The 23,998-nt window shown below is 34.7% G+C and overlaps 2 protein-coding genes and 1 long non-coding RNA gene across 5 annotated transcripts in view; all 3 read left to right on the top strand.

The window, feature by feature from the left end:
* The window catches only part of PGAP1 (post-GPI attachment to proteins inositol deacylase 1), a 54,286-nt gene extending 38,595 nt beyond the window's left edge, over positions 1-15,691 (top strand). For 2 of the 3 annotated variants that reach the window (XM_034429907.3, XM_087882126.1), the window contains 4 exons: positions 196-246; positions 1,195-1,418; positions 1,999-2,103; positions 2,862-5,613. In XM_034429907.3, the coding sequence (XP_034285798.2) occupies positions 196-246; positions 1,195-1,418; positions 1,999-2,103; positions 2,862-3,000 (519 nt within the window). In that variant the 3' untranslated portion in view covers positions 3,001-5,613. Of the gene's footprint in view, positions 1-195; positions 247-1,194; positions 1,419-1,998; positions 2,104-2,861; positions 5,614-15,623 lie in introns of those variants that run through there. The other variant, XM_087882125.1, reaches the window with a different exon arrangement.
* Positions 15,692-16,420: 729 nt separating this feature from the next.
* Positions 16,421-17,554, top strand: C1H2orf66 (chromosome 1 C2orf66 homolog; the record flags this gene model as incomplete). Its single annotated transcript, XM_087882127.1, is given in 3 exon segments — positions 16,421-16,537; positions 17,278-17,347; positions 17,350-17,554. Coding segments are annotated over 3 exon segments (261 nt in total), but the record flags the coding sequence as incomplete, so codon positions are not given.
* Positions 17,555-17,873: 319 nt separating this feature from the next.
* Positions 17,874-23,108, top strand: LOC148116614 (uncharacterized). Its single transcript, XR_015731184.1, has 3 exons — positions 17,874-18,011; positions 20,043-20,093; positions 23,014-23,108. It is a non-coding gene; the product is annotated as an uncharacterized LOC148116614 (long non-coding RNA).
* Positions 23,109-23,998: the final 890 nt, after the last annotated feature.

The following is a 23,998-nucleotide window of genomic DNA, read 5'->3' as shown; positions in this document are numbered from 1 at the left end:
ATGGTAAGAATGTAAAGTGCTCAAGCAATACAAGGAAACCACAAAGATGCCAGATAAGAGCTTTAAAAATATTTAAAGAGTAAACTGTAGAACAAAGAAGTACAGAATAGTAGAGCACAACCATTAACTTTAAGGAGCTATGATCATAGGCATATAATGTTGTGGCAGAACTAAAATATATGCTTGTTGTTACAGGTTGTTAATTTCCATTCAAATTTAAGATCTGAACTAAGTGTTTGTAATGCGGTAAGTCTGTTTATTGTATGCTTTTTGTGGTTGGCTTAAGAACATTCATGTCTTAACATATACAGAGTTCCTGTTGTTGCCTACTGCTTGCAGAATATCATTACGCCACATTGTTTCATGGGGATTTACTATTTCCCCACCCCCATGGTGAAAGGCTGAAAAAAAAATCTATTAGATCAGGTTTAGTTTGCCACTGTAATCTTTTGTCTCCGATCTCCTAGCTTCTTTTTAAAGAAGAAATAGATTACTTGCTGTTTTATTTTAGTGTTTCCAATGCTTGAATAAATCTTCATAACAATGCAGTGTCAAGATAGCACCATGAGAGGAAGTCCAAGCATTTGAGCAACTGAACACCATGAGAGGAAGTGAGGCAGAAAATAGGTTCATATGAGCATTGGTTATGTCACTGTTGGCTCTCTAGCTCTTTGTATATTATTTCTTTTCAGTTTATGTCCCATTCTTCCCCAAGTATTTTATAGAAGAAACAATAATTATAATTCTCAATCTTAGGATCACTATCTAAAATAGGGGTCTATAAGGGTTTGGAGACCCCTGATCTAAAAGACACAATATATAAGGGAAAGGATTGGAGAAAAAGAAATGATCTACTTCTGTTCAGGGCAAGGTAGTCCCTCAAAACACACACAAAGAGCTAATTATTTATTTATGTTTTAATTTATTTTTAGTATCTCCTGCAAAATTTTGCCGTAGAATGAGTGCTAAACTGCAAGAAATAACCAAGAGGGGGACAGCAATTAAAAATAGTAATAATCCTTCATCAGGAAGGAGTCTGATTTAAAATAAAACAATAATATATAATCTCATGAATTTAAACGACTGAATTATGTCATGCTATTATTAAATTATTTTGTGGGCATTTCAATTTACTCTTTATACTCGTATTAACTAATGCTGAAATTTTTTTGAAATATATTTATATTTTTATAGCCCATAAAGAATCCAGAACCTAAATCAGATGATTCAGAAAACGAAGGGAGGAACAGCTGCAGATCAGAGGATTGCCCTTCAGAAGCAAGAAACTCATTTAGCACCACCATGGCCAATGACAGCATTATAGATAGCCTTAAGATGCATGTTACTGTCATCAACTTAATCACATGGATTGTGCTTCTTAGTTGTCCATCTTTAATTTATTGGCTAAAAAATATCAGGTAATCACCCCAAATTTGCAAGTTTTATTTTATAAAATCTGTTATGAGATGGCCCTATAAGCTAATGTATGTGCTATTAGAAGACTTCATGAAGTATTTGGATGTGTAGATGAAATCAACCCAGATGATTTATGAATGTGAGAGGCAGTCACAGTACATTAGCAGGCAGAAAACTAGAGAAAAAAATATTTAAAAGTTGAAAGAAAAAATGGCTGCAAGAAAATGTAGAACCACAAATGTTTTAAATTTTAGCATACTGGGAACCTATCTTGAAATGAAAAATCCATTATAAATATTTTTTCATTATCTTAAAATTGGCATTGGTTTTTTTTACAGTTTCTGAAATATGAGGTAGTTCATAGTAATTCAATATTTTTATTGTTAAAGCAGCTTTAATTAAGAGAAAAAGTTGCATTTGGGCCATCTAATGACATGGTATTGTTTTCCCTATTTCTCTGCTTGTTTTATTTTAAAGAATCTTTTCAGCTCCTTACTGCATTTTGTTGTTGTTACTAGAAAAATAATTTTGCATGTGAGTAATACAAATTGCAAATTTGTATTTTCTTTCTTTTTAAATTAGATACCATATCAGACTTGATCCTGATCCATGCAGATTTGTTGCTGTTATTCTGATAGTCATTTTGGGTATACTCATGAATACAAGTACTACAAAACTTAAATCAAGGTACTTTAATTATCTTTGTTTTAAATTGTACTACATTGAACACTCTTGTATCACATTGTATTCCTTTCTTATAGTATATTATTAGGAGTTGGACCAAAGCAAAGAAGAATCTTTTAGCTTTCAGAACTGCTTTAAATCCAACAAAAGCTCTCTGCAGCAAGAGGATGGAGATGAGATTTGTTTATCTTCATCTTGTTCCAAACCTATTTTTTTTTCTTTTCCTACACTAAAAATAAAGTAAATTTTACAGATCATTTCAGATCAGTTTGTAATTCTGCTAGCTGACAACTCTCATAGTAATTATTACAGAAAATAAAGAAATTCTATGAATTGCTCTCTTATAAACTGGTGAGGGAGGGAATGGAAGTCTATATTGACTTTATACATTGTTTTCTTTTAAATGTCAGCCATGGGGTAGATGGTTCTCCTACAAGCTGAGGTGATACAATTCCAATTTCCCATCTTAGCATATTCTAGGATGTTTTACTGCAAAGAAATTCTATCTTGAACATTACTCCATAGTATTGCTTCAATAATATCTGTTGTTTATTTGCTACATTAGCCTTTCCAGCTTGATTGCCCATCTACCAATAAATTGTACCTGAATCTCCAGTCAGCATAACCATGTTGGCTTGGGAATTGTGGGAGTTGAAATCAAATACCACATGAGGTTAGGAAAGACTAAGACTAACAAAAGTACTCATACATCTTATTGCTTGAATAATTTTATTTTATTCTCTTTCTTTCTCTTCCTACAGTAAATTATTGAAGATTGCAGCATATTTTCCAGTTCTTTTCTCTGTTGCTGCTGTAGTTTTTGCACCTGTTTATTTATATCAAATGCCATACTTTGTAATAATTCCTCTTTTTTTACATTCATTGTGCAGCATTGTGTAAAATCTTTAGCTGGCCAAAACAGTAATAGATGCAGAAGTATAGATAATATAAGAAAATCTAAGCCACATCTTCTATCAGTGGTAGAAAATGGAAAGGCTTTAGGTTTCCAAAGGGATATTTCATGACAAGAGAACAATATTTTTACTTACTAATTTTTAAAAGAAATGCATAAATCTGTTACTCAGTAAGCACTTTGTTCTTGATACTGAAGGAAAACATGGTTGCATCGGTTCCTTGGTATTGAAGCAAATGGCTTATACTTATTTATTTTAAAATTGCAAGTTTTTATGTCCAATATATTTCTGTGTACTTACTTCATTGAATCACCACTCCCATATTTATTTTGGCAATATTACTGTTGGAGTAAATAAGATATCAGTTTGTATTGCAAAATAACTTCATACAACCAAAACCTTTTGCATAATTATTTGAATTCAAGAATTGAAGAATTAGACATCCAGCCACAGTAGAAATGGAACGTTAATAGAGTATTTTCTGCATAGAAGCCATTTTATTCAAGGGCAGTGAAACCCTGCATTGTGTAAATGATCATTTCTCGAATACATTTCTTTCTAGATACGTCACTGGACAATTCTTATAATTCGTAATAACCATGTTGGAAAGACCAGGTTAAAGATAGACAAACAAGACAATTCAGAAAACTTCCTTAGAGCCACATACAGAGATTTTAAAAATGCATCCAGGAAGTATTTCATTAGAGTAATATTTTGCTAATATCATTCAGCACCTCTTAGGTCCATCAGAACTTAGTATAGAGCTAGGCACTTCTAGTTCATTGGGAAAATCTTTCAATATTATTTGGATTGATAAAATGTAGGCATCAAATCAATACTTATCTGTGCACAAAGAAGTTTTAAAAGGACTTGCCTTTCGACAGAACTATGTTAATGTTACATATAACCATTCAAAAAGCAGCAAATATTTGGTTCTTTAAATAAAATGTATAAGGCATTATATCTAGAGATAAATTTTTGCTGCTTTTGCATATTGCCATGAGCTTAAAACTTGGCAATCATAGTATTTCTTAGCAGCCCTTTTACATAATGGCTAATTTCCTCTTCCTGGAGAGATTCTTCCTCTAAACAAAGTTATAATATGTATTTTCCTTACTTGTATCCACTATAATTCCTGCCTAAAGTGCCTTTGGTTAGGTATTTGTCTCTCTTGTTTATCATTTTTTTTACCTAATTTATTAAAAAAATATTTATAGAATTGTTCTGTAATATTAACAATTTAGTAGATTGTGCTATGTGTGAATCATTACATGTGTTAATGTTACCATCTTTACATGGAATGCTTCAAGGTCAAGCCAGTCTTGGTATTCAGACATACTTTTAATAGGATATTAAAACATTCTTAGGTAAGTCTCTTGAAAAAAGTCCTCCAATATCTAATTTTCAACTGATTTTATGGCACTAAATTGAGCTATCGGTATATTCTATGTCCTACTTAATGGATGACTTACAACATCCGCAACGAGTTTCTTTTTTTACTGCTAATACTGGGCTTTTTGCCAACAGCTGGCAGAGCATTAAGTAGTGCAATCTATTCTCAGACCTCGTTCAATGAAGACTGACCTTGGAAAGCATTTCTATGTCTCTCATAGCTGTATGCTAAATAGGATTTTGGCAGTGACCTTTTGTCTCTTGTCAGTGCTACAGCAAGGGAAATGGTACTTGCCAAATTATCCATTCTCAAGCAGAAGCTAAGGGCACAAAAGTTCTCTTCAAGTTCATGCATTGGCATCTCCTGGGAAGCTTGTCCTTCTAATCAGATGCCGATGAGAACTTCAATTGTTAAAAGTCATAATAGATTTTAGTAAAGGCTCTGTTTGACTGTATAACTTGCAGTGCATATGGTGTGGATATGTGTGTGTCATAGTAGCTAATATTTATTAACATGGTGGTAGCTTATTGCATACCAGTTCATAATCTATGGCTATTCAGACTGAAAGCATTAGAAGTTAAGGAGCTATCCAATACACTTTAGAATCTGTAAAACACCTTTGGACAATCTATTATGGATTTACCGGTATGTATTACTAGAAAATCAAAGCTGCTGATTGTGGTCTGATACCTGTGTATGAGAAGTGGGTGAATTGAGAAATCTCTAATCATATTCTTAGTGAATGGCTGCTATTTTACATGCTATGTGAATTGTGCATATTTAGGATGTATAGTACTTTTATTATCCTTTTTACATATTTTTGTACCTGCCTATAAATGAATAATTTATAGTTTTAGATTGTATATTGAGAGTAGTTTTACACTTTTATCTGAAATGTTTTGCTTTTTTCCTATTTTGGATCCCCTTCTCTTTTTGCTTTTAATTTGGATTTACAGTGTCCATTAAAAAAATAAGAAACAGTGTAATTGTAGCCAGGCTATGCACAAGAAAGTCCATTTGAATGACATTTTCTTCAGTTAAACATGCAACTGTGTAGGACTGTAGGTATTTCAGGAAAGTAGTCTAAGGAAATTTTAAAATTAAAACATCACTACTTTTTAATAGAGTCTAGGCCAGGGGTGTCAAACTGGCAGCCCGTGGGATGGATGCATCATGTGCAGGACATGTCCGCCCCAACTCCGCAAAGGCAAAAAATGTCACAATACGTCATGTGACGTGATCGGGTTTGACATCCATGATCTAGGCAGTCTCAAGGAATCAACAGGAGCAGCCATATTAAATTCCCACAGCTGAATTAAACATTATCATCATCATCATCATCATCAGTAGTAGTAGTAGTAGTAGTTGTAGTAGTAGTAGATGGCAGTGTTACATTAGCCAGAAGAATACAGTGCTAATGCAGAGTATTAGTTTGGCTGCCAATCTCTGTTGTACACATTCAGGTGCACCACAGGAGGGTGAACTAGATTTGCACTAGAAAGAAAGATGAGCAGTTCTTCTTGCAGCTCTTCCTCATCCAGGGCCCCCTCCTACCAGAGCCACCTCACAAATGGGTGTCACAACTGTTCAGGTTCAGAGCCAGCAGCATGAACTACCAGCTCATCTCCCCACCGAAGCAGTATTGGTTTATCTATTTGCATAGAGCATGTTTTTAATTGCTAGGTGGGCAGAAACTGAGGCAAGTGATGGGAGCTCACCCCACCATGCAATGTTAGGGCTTGAAGCACTGGAGCAGAAACCATCTCCAGTTTCACAAAGCTACTGAGCCACCGCACCTCAATTAGACTTTGAGAAAATGCTTTTTCCTAAAGATTCAAATTGACTTCTGTATATCTTTAGGATCAGAAACCAATTTGGAAACTGTTTAAGAATAAAACTTTGAATTCTTACATGTGTAATTGGCATGGAGGGTTAAACAGTAATGAGAACTGTTGGAGAAACTAATAAGAAAAGAGGAGGGACCATATTCAAAATCTCCATGCCTAGGTCCATGTGATTCAGGGATGTCTGTTTTTGGTTCTGGTTCCTGAAGAGCAACTTTCTCATGTAACCACTATATTAAAAACATGAGAAACTGAGTAGACTTTCGAAAATTTCAGAAGGGCCTGGAGGGTTGCAGTTGAAAGGAGGGCATGTTCCAATCCTTCAGCTCTTGGAATTATGCATTAAGCATAAATATATTGTGCAACTTTGATTTTCAAACCTGCTAGTTTTTTTAATATTGCTTAGCCAGTGGGCTACACATGCCTCAAACATTAATTTATAAATACCTCTATTCAGAAATGCTAGATGTATCCTTAAAGATTTCAATCACCATTTCTGATCTCTAGTGCCTCTAAAAAAAAAAAAGAGTATCTGCCAAAAGAAATTATCTAGCAAAGAAATAATTTGCAGTAAAGGATGACCTGTTTACACACTTGGATCTCAGACCCATTTTGTGCGATACAGTTGATAGAATTATTCATTTCATAACTCATAGCTCTTAACATCTGCATGGGCTCTGTACTGTTCGTGCAATAAAGTATCTTTCTGTCCACTGCACTATATTCTGAACATTATGAAATATTTTAGTCCCTAAGTAGCCTAGATTTTAGGGTTAATTTTGTAACTTGAGAGATGCTTCTTCAGTTGCAATATTAATCTTTTGCTTCCTTTTTCTAGAAAATAAGATAGTGTAGCTAGATCAACATTAATATTAACTATTTTAGAAATACATGACGTTTGTTAAAAGTATTTGTAATTGTTAATATATTTCTGGATATTTATGCCACGGAAGTATGAACAGCTTACCCATGCTTTAGAACGAGTAAAGAATACCTTTTTAGTTAATTTTTATAGATTTTTGAAACTTGATGCTAATCTGCGTGATAAATATTTAAGGTGAGAAACATACTTGAAATATTTTCATTCATTAAAAAAAGCGTAGCTTGATTATTCAGTAGTGGCATTTTAGTGAACCAACTTGCAAAATATTATAGTTAAATTCACAGTTCTAGTGGTTTTCATCTTCTCGTGAACAATTGTTCACCCAAGAGCATATGCTGTAATATTTTTATAATGAATACTATTTGAAAGTCCAGCAGTATGAATCCTGTTTCAAAGTACTGACCACTAAACTTGGACATCTAGATAAGTTTCCTGAATTTTAATAATAGCTCTACTTTCTGTGAATGACATGTTGCTTTTAAAGTTTAAAAAAAGGTGCAGACTATGATATTTCAAGGGATGGAGGGAAGTCAAAATTGTGACAGGAATATGTGTGGAAGCTCTGGGATGCAGCTAGATTTGTGATTTCAGTTTCTAAAATATAGTGGACAGGAAGCCTTGACTTATGATCTTATGACCCCAGAATTACAAGTAGTAAGTTGTGCTAGTCATTAACCATGTCACCATGAGACCATCCCCAACTTTGCTACGCGTAATCCTGAATTTACAACCACAATTGAGCCCAAAATTTTTGTGGCTAAGTGAGACATTGGTTAAATGAGTTTTGCCCTTTTTATGACCTCTCTTGCCATGGTTGTTAAGTGAATCACTGCAGTGGTTAAGTTAGTAAAACAGTTGGTAAGTGAATCTGGCTTCCCCACTGACTTTGCTTGTGAGAAGGTTGCAAAAGGTGATCATTGCAACTGTCATAAATATGAATCAATTGCCAACCATCCAGATTTTGATCACGTGATTATGGGGATGCTGCAATGGTTGTATGAAAACTGGTCGTAAGTCACTTTTTTTATTGCTGTTGTAACTTCGAACAGTCACTAAATGAACTGTTGTATGTTGAAGACTATTGGTGTCTTTTTGCGGTGGTTGTTAAGTGAATGCTGCAGTTGTTAAGCAAATCCATTGTCCACAATGGACATTTTTTGCTAGAAAACGTAAGTAAATGCTAGTGTTTGTCAAAAAAATCATAAATTGCGTGCCAGTTGCCAAGTGCAATCACATGACCACAGGGGGTAGGGTGTGGGCTCTTTATGTATATGACTGCCCTGCCCCATTAGGCAACTGGTTGTAAATCAAGGATTATCTATATTGTCTATTTTCTATAGGCTACTGGATTAAGTCAAACTTTATTGGCATACTATCATAAAGAAAGTTGCCACAAGACTTTTAAAAATAGTAAAAGGGTAGAATCTGATATATCACTCATAATATAATTAAAGTTTAGGAGGAGGAGAGATGTTTAATTCCCTCTGCTCCCCTGTCCCTTTGGAGATTTTAAAAATCTTTTCTAAGTCTAAGGTAAAGGTAAAGGTTCCCCTCGCACATATGTGTTAGTTGTTCCCGACTCTAGGGGGCGGTGCTCATCTCCGTTTCAAAGCCGAAGAGCCAGTGCTGTCTGAAGACGTCTCCGTGGTCATGTGGCCAGCATGACTAAACGCCAAAGACGCACGGAACGCTGTTACCTTCCTATCAAAGGTGGTCCCTATTTTTCTACTTTAATTTTTTACGTGCTTTCAAACTGCTAGGTTGGCAGAAGCTGGGACAAGTAACGGGAGCTCACCCCGTTACGCGGTACTAGGGATTTGAACCGCTGAACTGCCGACCTTTCGATCGACAAGCTCAGCATCTTAGCCACTGAACCACTACAACCTAAGTATCCATTGTTTAAAATATTTTTTACTCTTTTCCTTTTCAAAAATTTACAGAAAATCATGTTGCAAAGGATTCCATCACTAGAAAAGAGAGAGAGAGAGAAATTGTCTCTTGAAACCCTTGATATACATACCCATAATGGCTCATATCCTCTTCATAATTTGATTTGAGTGGAATTTTTTTAGTGAAAAAAGCAAAGTGGGTACTTTTAAATAAACAATCCTGAATGAATTTTGCAGTACTACAGCATAGAAAGGAAGGGATTCAAAAAGGACTACTATCCTTTATCAAACAATGACATTACTTCACATTTTTACAAATATACATTTAAACATTTATTTAGTATAATTAATTATATTTACATGTAAACATTTACATGTAAACAAGTAACATTTAAAAATGTAAAAAGGGTTCATCACAAATGAAATAAGCCATTGATTAAAACAAATGTATAAAGATTTCCATCCACTAAAAAAAGTTTAAAAATGTAGATAACAGATAGATAAAAGTATTAGATAGTATCTCCAAAGTATTTCCAGATGTTGGAGACAATAAACTTCAGAACATTTTTATAGCAATGTATAAAAACAAACCAAAAATGTAAATTTCCTTACAATAAATTTTAGTTGTATTGTTGCTCAATAGTGAAATGGGCAGCATATACATTTAATAAATTAATAAATACATAAATAAAAAATTCTGTCCCAGAGACACTTGCAAATTATATGTTCTTAATTATTTGAAGACAGAGTTCCTTAGTCTTTTGTAGCCACTAGGCATACTTGGAAATTTCAAAGCCTGTTAGCAGGCATTCCCACTAAATGTTTGCTATGATCGGCATATCCAGTCATAACAGAAGGCAAACAAACACTGGATTTTACACACATGCACACACAAGCTCTTTATTTTTCAGGTTGGTCCCTAATATAGGGCTCAGAGGCATCATTAGAAATATAGGTTGGTTCTGGTTCTTGCAGCATGCTAGCTTACTTTAAAAAAATAAAGGACTACAAGTAAGTTGGGGAGGAAATTTATTAGCTGGGAAGATATGTTGACAAGCACAGTGCTGCGCTGGGTACTATTATTGGGGAATGCCAAAAAAGCCATAGAGGAAAGAAATGTAGTTCTCTTCATTCAGTTCCAGTGGAGGTTAATCTTCTCAATAGAATCTTTTAATTCCACTGACTGACTCCTTCATCTTACTTAAACCCTGTGTCAATTACAATAGGCATTTCTGTTACAAAATAGTGTACTGATGGAATGGCCAATATCTTAGTGTTCCTGTTACACAAGGTTCTCTTCATTTTTGGGAAGCTTGATATGCAAAGTCAGTTATTCTATAAAGTGTTACACTAAGCAGTTTTGACTGATTTTTAGTGGTTTGGTTAGGGTCATCTTATAAGCTAGAATAAGATTTGTTGTCTTTTACAAATATCCATGATTAAAGTTTGTGAAGCTGATGATTAGCTGAATTAAATATATTTTTGAGTTTTTAAAAACAGTTATTTTTCATGTTAGATAAGTTCATTTTTGGTGCTAATTAACAATATAAAGATCAGTTTTTAAATAATCTTATTACTATGGTCAAATGCTTATTTGTAGATACAGATGCTGTAGTGCACATAATAGAATTACAGTCTCATAAATATGCTCCTTTTATGGATTACTAATTTCAGTAGATAAACGCAGCCCATTGTTAAGTTTCTCACCATGTTCTTGTTGAATCTTGCCATAGGCAGATGTGTGCATATTTTTGAGCCTACATGGATCTCTGAATGGAACCATTCCATTCCCTGAGGCAATATTACACATTTGAATCAAAGACAGTTACTATCAATCATCACTTAAATGATTCAAGGGTATCATATTTCTGTCAGCATTTGAATATATTTTCATTTCTGAAATATGTTTGTGTGTGTGTGTGTGTGTGAGTGCTAAATAACCTACACTATTCAATTTAATTCTCTATTTCAAATGTGAAAATTAAAATATGGCTCTCTAGAGAAATTAGGCATCTGAAAGTAATGTTCTTAACATAATTCTTTGTTGACAACTAGTTTCTCTTTGTACCTGACTTTTCTTATTAATTTCTTAAGACAATCACTGGCTTGATTGTAGGATTATGCAAGGATGAAAGAAGTGTGGACTTGTCTTCCATATCTGTCTATCACTTCTTTCAGTTGTAGCTTCCATTCTACAAACGTCACATTGCATATTCTGCAGATTTCAGAAACAGTTTTTAGAAGAAAGAGCAGGACTGTTCTGTTGCAAAAGAATTCTGCTCAAGCATTTTTGCACTGGTCATTCTTAGATTATAAATATCCGTTTCTGCAATGTGTTGATGTACTACTCTGAAAAAGATTACATTTGTGAGACCATAAACTTTATTTTCATAATAAACATGACTAGTTTTGTTGGCTTTTTCTGTTATATACAGTAAGTGACCATGGTATCACTTGAAAGTAAAACATAGGATTTGATGTTTGTAAACACTATTGAACAGTGTAATTTATACTTGTATTTTAGTTTTCAATTATAGATCTGCAAATCAAAAGTTGATGTGATAGGCTTTTTACCTCAGATTTAGATCTGTAGACAATGGTGAATAGGGCTTTCTTTAGCTGTGTTGAATGTGGTTTATACATTATACAATTCAAATATGAATTACTGTTATGGGAATTCTGGAAATTTTGGTGGAGCAGTTAAATGTACCAAACATGCTTAGTTGGAGACTTTCAGCTCCTCCACCAGTACCGTAATTGCCAACATGTGATCTCCCAGAAGAAGATGGAGTCCTAAGACTGAAAGAAGTATTTCATCCTGCAGAAAAAGGAGCTGCACATGCTCCTTGAGAACAATTTTGCTCCAATCAAGCCAGCAATCACAGAATGGATATCAAAGCTTTCTTTTGTTTCAAAAAATGCTTACTCTTCTCTATGTCCAAATGATATTTTAAGTAGTCAGTTGTAAGTGTGCATAATTTTCCAATATTTTATACATCAAGTTCCATTACAAATCATAGTATTGAATATCTTAGTACTTTTTCAATGGAATACATGAGATTTATGAAAAGTGCCACTCAAGAGACCATTTACCACAGTCTGTGAATATTGTTACCTGCATTTCTATTTTGCTCAAATGCTTTTGAATGTAATGATGAGTGTTTTTGCCTTCAGTCTGCTCAGGTATTTTATGTTAGAATATTTGGGTGTATTTTTTTCAGTTTTAATATTTTGTGTATTAAATAAAAGGAAAAAAATTAAATCATGTTTACCGTGTTCTTCAGCAATATAAAGCTAGCTTCAATTTTCACACGCAGTTTTTTAAGCAGTGGGTAGAACTAGCTCTGAAAGCATTTTATTGCTAAATTATTTGTTCACTTTTGTTTAGCAGTAACATGTTGTATTACAAACATTGATATAGGAAAGAATTGTAAGGTTTTTTAGCTTGGAATTACTTGGACTGTTAATTGACCAACAATTAATTAATTAATCCATCAAACTGTTCTGTTATGGATAAGCAGTGTTATACAACATTTACTGAAAGCAAAAGAAATTAAAAGCAGGAAATAAAGGAAACTAAATCAAGTTTACATCAATAGTTTTCACCAATACCTTTCCTGGTAAGAAATATAGTGTAATAGAATGGATTAATCAGAATCCCTCCATTTATAAAGGCTCCATTTGCATGCAGATGAAGCTCTGTCAGGTCTCCATCTGGGAGAAAAATGTACCAGTAGTGGCAGAAAGGAGTTGGAGGGGAGGAAGAGTAGGGGACAGGTGTCACAAACACTTTTCGCATCCAGGAGTTTCCATCGACTCTCCTCTCCCTCAAAGCAAAAGAAACCGTGGCAGAGAGGAGACAGATCTTTGCAAGGTGAGTCCGGTGTGGCAGGGAGGGGGAAGCCTGGAGTGGGTTGGGGAGGCCTTGGGGGCCTGTTCCATCACTATGCTCCCCATGGCCTTCCCCACCTTGAGATACCTCTTGTGCACTTAACGAACCGTGCATTTGCCCATGCATTAAATTAGAGAATGCGTGGATGAAAACAGGGAGTGATTTAATTCAAGGTACAAGATTCACTCCCACAAGTCCTCAAGGCATGAATGGAATGGGCAGGCTCCATTACATTTATAACTTGAGGACTACCTGTACTGCTGCTCTTTAGGCAGCTTTTGTTAATCTTGAAGCAGTATTTGACTCTATCTTGGATTAAGTTATAGAACAAGGTGTACAGGTAATCCTCCACTTCATTTTGTGACTGTTCGAAGTTACAATGCCCATGGTTATATGATAAAAATTCAGATGCTTGGCAACTGACTCATGATGGTTACACCATCCTGGGTCTTGTGATCACCTTCTACGATCTTCTGACAAACAAAGTCAGTGGGAAGTTAGATTCACTTAACAACCATGTTATTAACAACTGTAGTGATTACTTAACAGCTGTGGCAAGAAAGGTCATAAAATTGGGCAACTCACTTAACAAATGTCTCACTTAGCAACAGAGGTTTTGGGCTCAATTGTGCTCGTAAGTTGAGGGCTACCAGTATAACACCACCATTGCTGATTGTTGTATCTTATTTGTGCATTAAATGAAAAAAGAACACTTAAGATGCACCTATCAAGGATATTAGATAGCACCTTTTCAATTACCAAGATTGTAAAACCAGCCTGCATGTTGGCATATCTCTTATTTAATCTTAATATAAATGATGTGAGAACCCAAACATACACCCACCCAACTAGCAGAGAGAGATATTACTATACTGCTATTAACAATCATGCCATTGAAAAAGTGGAATATTTTTGATACCTGTGAGTAATCTTCCAGGTTAATGGAAATAAAAATACCCCTGCTATCTAGGCATCATAAACTGTACATAGGAATGCAGCAGCCATTTTAAGATTTCTTCACCACAGAAGTCATCAATATATACTGCCAGCCACAATGCTCTTTGAGGCCAAGCCCTTAGCTCAATTATAATATGGTTCTCAACTTTGACTACTCCCCAATTTTCCAAGTCTCTTGATGTGTCCCCAATGGTGAATTATACATGGATGGAATGATGAGACCGGAATATGACAAACTCTGCAATGCTACTGTTGAAACTAACACTTTCCCCTATAGGCTTAGTACCACTGACATTAGAGGGCAGATTTCAAAGTGGGTGGAAACAAGTTTACAACAAGCTCTCCTAGGACTTTATTCCACTTATTTACTGTCTCTGGACTATGAGCAAGCAAGGGCACACTTAAGCAGCATTTGTTTGACATACACCGCCAAATGGATAATAGTGGTACCACTCAGCTTCCCAGGGCAGATAGTATGAGATGCTCTGTAGCACAGCTATCACACACAGGTTAACATCCCAAATCAGAGAGTGGCCTTTACCTTAGCTTGAGGTAATGCTCCCCCTTCAGTAGTTCTGACTGGAAAAAAGAAAAAGATACCCTATCCATTATAGATATGTCTCTGAGACTCAGGAATATATTGAAACTATAGAACAATTTCTTCTATGTTGCCAGTTTTATACAAAATTTAATTTAATTTAATTTAATTTAATTAATCATATTTCTATGCCGCCCAACTCCCAAGGGACTCTGGGTGGCAATCTTGGAATGCTCTAATTACCTCACTCCTGACCAGCAGAACAGGATTCACTACAGTATAAGCACTTTCTAACATTAACCCTAAAATGCTACACAAGGTTTTACATAGTGATATGAAAAATCAGGCAAGGAATCATTAAGAATAACAGAATCTGCATGATTATGGGTACTGAGAAATGGCTTAGGCTAAGCATTAACCATTGGTTAATTTTTAACTTTTTTATGCTTTGATGTGTATATCTCATGTTAATTATTATACCACATTAGCCCTTGATTTATGGCCACAACTGGGACAGGAGCACCCATTACTAAATGATTATAGTCATTAATCATGAATTGTGCCTGATTTTACAACCTATTGTCACAGTCGTGAAGTGAATCATGCTGTCTTTAAGTGAATCTGACTTCCCAGGTAGATTTTTGTTTGCTGGAAGTTCCTTGGGAAAGTTGCAAACAGCAATCATGTGACTACGATGCTGCAATTGTCGTAAATACAAGCTGGTTGCCAACTGCCTAAATTTTGATCATGTGACACTGCAATGTTTGTAAGTGTGGTTGGAAGTTACTTTTTCAGTGCTGTCATAACTTTGAGCAGCTGTTAAATAGTTGTAAATCAAGGACTATCTGCATATTCTCAGGTTTGACAGAGGTCTGTAAATATATAGGGTATATTTATAATCCTCAATCCCTTATGGATAATTTGAATGTTTTATCTATGATTTTTTTGTACTTGCATTTTATGTTGCCATTTTAAAGATTACCACCTGGATTGCTATTTTTAATCTCTTTCCTCTTTTGTTGCACATGTGTAGCCTGAACAAGCATTTTAGCATTTTTCATTTACTGTTGTCTTTTAGCTACAATTCTTTGTATGTACCTTTCCTACGTATCCTAATATGGTCAATTTAAACCAATTTAATTTGGTTATTTGAACACTGATTCCCTTGTGCTGGTTAATGACAGCACTAAAGCTCTTTCCTTCAAATTTTCAGATGAAAAACAGGTTATGGCTGGGAAGATGCACAAAAAAACCATCTAGCCAAATCATTATGGTCACTACACTGATTGTGAACAAAGTCTGGGATTTGAAATTCAAAACTTTGTCAGAAGACTCAGCTGGAAAAAAGCCATCTTTGACATTAAAAAACGAAATGTCTTACCCCTATTTTATTAAGTAAGAGATTTTTATTCAATGATATAATGGATGAGGCAGAAGTGTTTCATCATTTTGAGCTTGTTCACTATTTCAATGCAGTTTGGATAATGAACCAGTAAGTATGGGGAGGTGTATACAAATCTGTTACTGTCTTTTGAAACCCCACTTGCAAGTCACTATCAATTACTGACTGTTATTTTTTCTAAAACTATAAGTAGGAGATAGATATGACTTACTTGCAACTTAGTAAGATGCTGAACAGAGACGGGAAAGCCAATATTTACTGGTAAATTTTATTTCTAAGAGGCTTTATTTTTAAACAATAGATTTGTACATCTGGAGGATTCTCACATTTTTTTCTGAATCATTAATTTTACTTAACTTATGAATAGCATGGGTAATTTAAGAACAAAAGCTTGAACAAGCAAGTTAAGAGTTGAACTATGCTACTGATATTCATTTGCTTACAAATGGATATTGCAGTAGTCAGAGTTTAATTATTGCTTGAGACAAATTATATAAATTCATGAACCAGCTTGCATAATTGCTTCAAATGTGTCCTGAACATTCATGCAGAGAATCCTTTGAGCTGTTGTTACTTGCCCGCAGTCTGCCAATCTTTCCGGTATATGAAAGCTGTTGATCTTGGTTCAGTGTACTATCCTGATGGTAACAGAATTGCCTCAAGATCCTCCCTTAAGGCCTGAGGAAGTATGGAAATCTTTGGATAACCCCAGGAACAGAGTTCTGGTAACGAAAACTTTGGAACAATCTGTTATACCAGTTTTTCTCAATTTGGTATGTTCCAGATGGATTGGGATTACAACCACCAAATTCTCATTCTTAAAGATGCAATGATTTGGGGTGATTGAGAATTCCAGGACATCTGGAATAAGGTTGGTTGATAAAGATTGGTCTTAACTTGTGTTTGCTTGTGTGCATTTATCTATATGTATACCATAAGTAATATTCAATTAATCTATGCTAGCATAGAATCACAATTCAGATGTGATAGAACAATATGACATTTATCTTATTTTTCTTTAATTAATGTCTAACAATTGCTTGATGAGGAGTGGCAAATGACCTGAAATAATCTTAGAACATATTAAATAACAAGCAGTTAATTAATGGCTATTCTAAGTAAGATGCAATTTTCATTACAATTCTTTTATTTAATTACTCTATTAATTCGTGATAAAACCCAATGTGTGGATGGAAATAACATTTATTTGTCTTCTGTAGATACACTGTCAATCAGTGTCTGACAATCCAGAATTTGGAAATAATACATGTGCACATTTATAAACAAAACAACTGTTTCTTGCACCTACTGCATTGTGTGAAAGTTCTGAACCAGAACTCAAAAAATCAAAATGGTGCCATTAAACTGTCTCAAAATAGGATAAAAAATTATCTTGCAAAAAATGAATAGAGATAATAGTTGAATGTTACCATTTCATTCTTCTAAAATCTTACATTTCATATAGTTTTTCAGAACTTTTATGGCTTACTTTTCTGAGAGAGAGTTTGCATTTGGAAAGTTCACAAATACCTTCTCATGAATAATGACAAATCAAATCCAGTTTCTTTTTACACGGATGTCAAGTTTCCAAGTAACACCACCAACCAATGAAGACTCCAAGGCCACCAGTTCCTCAAAGTTCCATTTTATTAAAGATGTCATATTGGCACATCTGGAAAGCCCAAATTTGAAAGCCCCTGGCTTTTCCCCACCTAAAGGAAAGTCAAAGTCCCTTCCCCTGCACCCACATGTCCATCACATGGTCCAATCAATCCACTGTCCCAACTGGAGATGTTCCCCCAGTCACGCCTCTCCAGGTGCAGGCTGAACCAGTGGTGAGTTGCTATTGGTTCGCCCCGGATCGGGTGAACCGGTAGTGGCGGCAGTGGGAGGCTCCACCCACCCGCACGCTTCTGTGCATGCGAGCGTGCCTCCAAACAAAACTGGTAGCAACAGGTTTTGAAACCCACCCCTGGGCCCTTGACTCCCAGAGAAAGGAATGTTGTTATGGCTATATATCTCCACCAACGCCATGCAAATCCTCTCCCGTTCTCCCACAGCACTAAGTGTGGCAGCCCTGAAGATCCATAGAAAAAGATGGCCTCCTGACAATGAAACCGGTTGCTTCTGCATTTAGATTATGAAGAAAAGAAAAACCCCTTTGGAAACTATCTCAGAAGCTGAAAAAGATGGATCAAGGTAAATTGTTTTCCTTATAAATCACCCCCAAATTAGGTATTAAATCTGGATCATTTCCTGTTCTAAATTTGGTTCATGACCAAAGCTATAATACATTATTCCATCAATGAAATTCATTTAGAACCCCTCTCCCAGGCTTTGTCTCACATAAAACATAAGTATTTTATAAACATCTGTTTTTACACAAATGGGTTTTGCATGAGTATAAAATTGTTTTAATATTAAACCGTTGAACTCATATTATTCTGGAAGGTGTTCTGTAGATTGACTAAATCATATTGCTTAAAACCTGACAGTTTCCCTTTTATCTCAATAATGTAATGGAGAATATTGATTGCAAAATGAGAGATTACATGACAAAAAAGGAGATTTAAAGGATCCAATAATATCAGGAGCACCTCAAAATTAATGTTCTGCAATGCACCTGCAGTCAAACACAATAATGTCCTAGTAACTATGACAGTTGTTGGTATACTTATGTTGCATGTTTTTCAAGAAATTAGGAAAGTTTCAGGAATGTATGAAGGACCATATGGGACTTAGGTTCTACAATCTATACTGACTGCGTTCATCTCCATCTTTTCTTCCATTTTAGACTTATTAAAGGGATGCGTAGAATGTCTCTAATTGGAAGTAAATTCATTTTGAACCAGCCTGAGCTACACTGGGCCTGGGTTGGGATTATCCATGAAATTCATAGTCCACCAATGTAGTTTAAATCAGGGGCGGGTTTCAAAACCTGTCACTACCGGTTCACTTGTGGGTGCGCGCTCATGCGCCGCTTCTGCATATGCGCAGAAAGGAGCAGAAGCACAATCAATAGAGTTGCCAGGTCTGCTTCCAAAAAATAGCGGACAAGCGGGGGGGAGGGGGTTAAGTAGTAAAAAAATTTAAAAAAAATTACAATTAAATTATATATTTTCTTACATTTTAACACGTATTAAAATAATCACTTCAAAACTTTACTTAAAATTCAAAACATCAAATATAATAATATGTAAAATATTAAATTACATTTTACTTTGCTGTCATGTGTATTTTTTATTTGACTGTGCAGCTTTGATCAATTCTTTGTGTTTAAGGAATAATTCTTTAATTTCAGTACAACGTTGAGAAATATTAAAAAATATACAAAATTCACTTCGAACTGATGGTACAAGCAGTTGGTTACGTTCGTCAGTCCACAGATTTCCCATGACGCTGAAAATTCGTTCAACGTTTGCATTTGATACCAGAATTGATGCACAATACTGGAACAGTTTCAGTAAACTCGGAGCTGGCTCTTTCTTGAAAAAGTACGTCCACTTATCAAGGGATGAATCGCCCTGCAGATGAACATAAACTTCTTCTAAGGCAGAAATTTCATCGAAGAGAGTGTTGGGTGGAAGTTTTTCTCGCCATGGTGATAATAACCAGATGTTTGTCATTTCTTCTAAAGTTGGAGGATTATTGCGATCAATTAGATTGAAACAACTTAGCATCTCATATACTGAATCGGTGAAATTATACCACTTTTCTAGGTATGCAATGGCTTTTTGATACACGTTGATGGCTTCTTTCTTGAACTTTTGTACGGCATTCTCAGGCAAATGTTTTTTACGTAAGGCAAATAAAACTTTCATCCCAAAAAGCTGCTCATCGTATTTTTTTTGCAAAGAATCATGCAGCTTACACATGATAATGTGAAGATCACATGCAAGAATTTTCTTGCTTTCCAGCTTCAGTAGGGTGTCTTGCATTATTGACATGAAGAAGATTTCAGAATTCTGAATTTCAATAATTCTGAAATTGTTGGTTCATCGTCCTTTGCGAGTTCATTTTCCTGATCCGAAATAAGGTTCCAGATAACCTTATGGCACTCATCAGATCCAAGAGAAATAAAATACGATTTTAGAGGTATCCAGTTTAAAAGAAGTCTTTCGACTGCTTTAAACAAACCTAACCAACGTGTTGGAACATGGCACAAAACTTCATGGAATTCTGACTCGCAAAACTCAAAAAATGATTTCAACTCTTCTCGTTTCTTCGCAGAATTCGAAAATTCGGCAAAAACCTTCAGCACTATATTTTCAATATCAAAAGGTAACTGCTTTAATGCATTTTTTGCGCTGTTGTGTAAAATGTGATTATTGCAATGAGCATTCGATTTTTGTCTCATTCTAACTTATGAAAAAAAAAGACAAAATGCGATTCTCCTATCCTTACTCTCTTAGACTGTACAGCTTTAGATTACGTACCATTTCATCATAAAGCTTTTGAATAAAAAAAATGTCCACTATTTTGTGAAAAAAAATAGTGAACATAATGTGAAAAAAGTGGACTGTCCACTCAAATAGCGGACACCTGGCAACCCTAATCAATAAAATAAAACAGAGGACTTCCGGGTTGGCTCCGCAGCGCCATTGACAGTCTTTTTAGACCGCCGCCCCTGCGATTCCGTTGAGCCGTTCTGACAGCGCTAATCAGCTGTCAAACGGCTTGAAAATCTCCCCTTCGGGAAAAGAAGGGGAGGAGAGCAGGTGGGTGAGGGTAGAGCTCCCCGAAAACCCCTGGATTAATTCCAGGGGTTAGGAGGGTGAGAGCTCCCCGTTCAGCCCACTGAAGCTCCGGATCCGGGGGGACTCTGTTTTTTTTTTACAGAGCTAGGCGTTGCGTCCAATTTCTGCTGTCAAACAGAAGATTAAATGATTTCAAAAAAGCAGGCGGAACAGAAGCAGGAGGACAAGCTTTTTGCAAGTATAATACTTAACTCCGGGGATACAATGTTTCTAATTGGATTTTCTGAGCGGAGTAAAGATGGTGTTTCTTTGTTGCGATTTTAAAAGGGAAAGTTAGAAAGGAAACTCTTCGCTAATAGTCTTGTGCTCAGAGACTGGCTTTAACTTGCTGGAATAGATTTTGAAGAGCTGTTTGGGAAAAGATTATTTCGTTTGGTGATTTATAAAGAAATTGCTGAAAGCTGCTCAAAAAGATGGCTCTGACTTTATGATTTTATGGTTGTGGGAAGAAAGAAAATCTTTTTAAAATGGCTTCTAAGAAAGAAGATCCTGAAAGTGCTGGCAGCTATTTGGAGGTGTCAGAAATGGCTGATTTACAGAGTTATAAGGATTTTGATGCAGAATTTACAGAATTTATAAAAGAAGCCATGAATAATCATACTGCAGCTATAAGTAATCAAATAGCAATTCTTAAAGGGATAACAACAGAAATGACTGAGGAGACAAAAACAAATACGGAGCATGATGACAATTCAGGAGATATTTTGATTGCAGCAGAGAAGGTGGAAGAATTTTCTCAAGAATTTTCGAGCTTATTCTCTGCTCTTTTTGAAAAAATTGATAGAATCTTTCAAAATTATGACTTGGTTTGGAAAAAAGTAGTAAATGACCAGACTTTTGAAGTTTCAGAAGATGAAGGAGATTTGCCAGTGGCATTTATACATTTAATAGAAAAGAAACAACTGAACTTTTTTTCACAAACTCTTGATAAACTTTGGTCCTACAGACGAAGGAATGAACTGATTTATATAAGCAAGAAGAGGCGATTTGGGGGCTCTAAATCAGAGGAAATTTTCTTAAAAAGGGGACAATCTTTGCAGTTACACCAACCTCAAATCAAAATGAAAAACCTCCTCAAAATAGAAGTAGGAGGGATGCAGAAAGACTGGAAAAAATATAAAAAGAAAGCAAGAATGGAAGATTAACTTTTTCTTTTGGCTTTGCAGTTGTTCTACTTATGGTTAAAAATGATTATGTTTTAGGTGTTATAACTACTGAGGGGGAAAAAGCATAAAGTTCATTAATGGCTGAATGTAAGATTAATCCTTTTTGGTTTTCTAGTTTATGTATTAATGGTTAATTATGTTGATGATTATCTTTTAAAATTCTAAAAGTTGGAGGGAGGAATAATGAAGGGGGAAAATTTAGGAACTTAAAAAATGTAGAAATTTTACTGAATATTTAAGGTTTATTTTTTGTTATGAGATCTTAAAATATTTGAACTTTGAGAAAAGTAGGAGGGGGGAAAATGTTTTTGCAAGTGAATTGAATACTTTACTGATATATTAAGAGAATTTTTAAGGCTGGAATGTTTAATATTTCCTTTTCTTTTGGCTTTGTAGTTGTGCTATTCATGGTTAAAAATGATTATGTTTTAGGTGTTATAACTACTGAGGGGGAAAAAGCATTAAGTTAAATATTGATTTTTAAATATGATGCATTAATGGTTCAATGTAAGATTAATCCTTTTTGGCTTTCTAGTTTATGTATTAATGGTTAATTATGTTGATGATTATCTTTTAAAATTCTAAAAGTTGGAGAGAGGAATAATGAAATTTTAAAATATCTGAACTTTGAGAAAAGTAGGAGGGGGAAAAATGTTTTTGCAAATGAATTGAATACTCTACTGATATATTAAGAGAATTTTTAAGGTTTGAATGTTTAATATTTGTTAATGGCTTTAAAACTTTTAGAGTTATTGGATTATACGCTACTTTGGTCTATAAAAAGGGAGGTTGATGAAATTGTAAAAGGGGAGTTAAGGGGTCTTGGGAGTTATTAAATCTTGCAGTTAGCTAGTTTATTTTAGCGAATGTTTGGTGAAACCTATGCCCTGTTTTCTGTTCTGGGAAGTCGGGGGTGGGGGGTGGTGAGGAGGGGTTGCAGATTGAGTTTATCAAGGATTGATTTTTTTTCTTTTTTTTTTTGATGATAGTTTGAATGATTGTTTATATTGTATACTTGTTTGACCAGAAAATAAAAACTTTTTTATTAAAAAAAATAAAAAAATAAAACAGAGAGTAATGTCTAGTATGAGCATGAAATAGTTTTTAAATTTCAAATATTAGAACTTCTCTTATATTCATTAAAACACAAGTCCTAGAGGTTCAAAGTAAAGAGAAGGAAAAGAAAGATAAATTAGCAGTCATAGTTTATGAGACCCATTTTTAATCTTACTAAAACTCTTGTTTATTATACTCTTCCTTTCTTTCTTATTTTTATAGGTGGCTGCTTAAGCATGCAAAATTATTCAGAAGCATCTAGAGAAAAGTATTTATAAATCATTCTCCAACAATTTTATTTCATGTCAGATGCTGGAACCTGCTCTGTGTTCACAATCTTGCATTTGCTTAAAGGAAAACAGAAAGAAATTCAAATTATACCTATTGAGACTCTCAGGAAAACAGTTTCTATAGCAACATATAAAATTGTTAAATGAATTGATTTTAGTTTTTTTTAATCATATACATTTGTGCACTATTATTTGGTTCCCTTACAATTCTGATTCCTTTCAAAATTAAGTATGCCATGAAATATCAACATCAAACATCTGTAACCAAATTTTGTACTTGGCATGCTTCAAAATGATATAATGATGGAATATTAAAAACAGCGTAATATGGTTCAGCGGTCACAAACACACAAAAACTTTGAATTACATGTCAGTTTTCCAGTACAAAATGTGTATGTTTGTGTGTATATATTTTTAATCACTTCAAGGGTAGATTATATTTTTTAGAAATGTCAATTCAAAATAAACAAAAAAACCAAAATATTATTATGTGTACATTTATGATCCAGAATAGCAAAGAGCAAGACAGTGAAACTGAAAAATAAATTTACTAAGGAGTAGTGGAAGTGTTCCTCATCTAATGCCATGCTCTGGAAGAAGAATTTTTATATTTCTTGGTCCTGGCTCCATCCAACCTTATTCTAACAAAAAAATGGACAATGGGCTTTTCTTTTTTTTACTACTGTCTTTAGTTCAGTTGACTCCCATGTATAAAAAGTCTAGAAATGAAAATAAAAGAAAATAAAAGAAGAAAAGAATCCATCATCACCATATAGTCCCAGAGTTCATGGATTTCAGAGGAGGACCAGCAACTGAGTAATGCATAATACTATGGACTACATTGGTGGCAACCAATGACTAGAGAGAAGGACATACATTGTACCTATTGGATTATTTACATATACGTGCAATGGAAT

Source organism: Pantherophis guttatus, chromosome 1 (assembly GCF_059756535.1).
Source record: "Pantherophis guttatus breed Tessera chromosome 1, ASM5975653v1, whole genome shotgun sequence".
Lineage (NCBI taxonomy): Eukaryota > Metazoa > Chordata > Lepidosauria > Squamata > Colubridae > Pantherophis > Pantherophis guttatus.
Note: the sequence above shows the minus strand (reverse complement) of the source record. Positions and strands in the feature narration are given on the sequence as shown.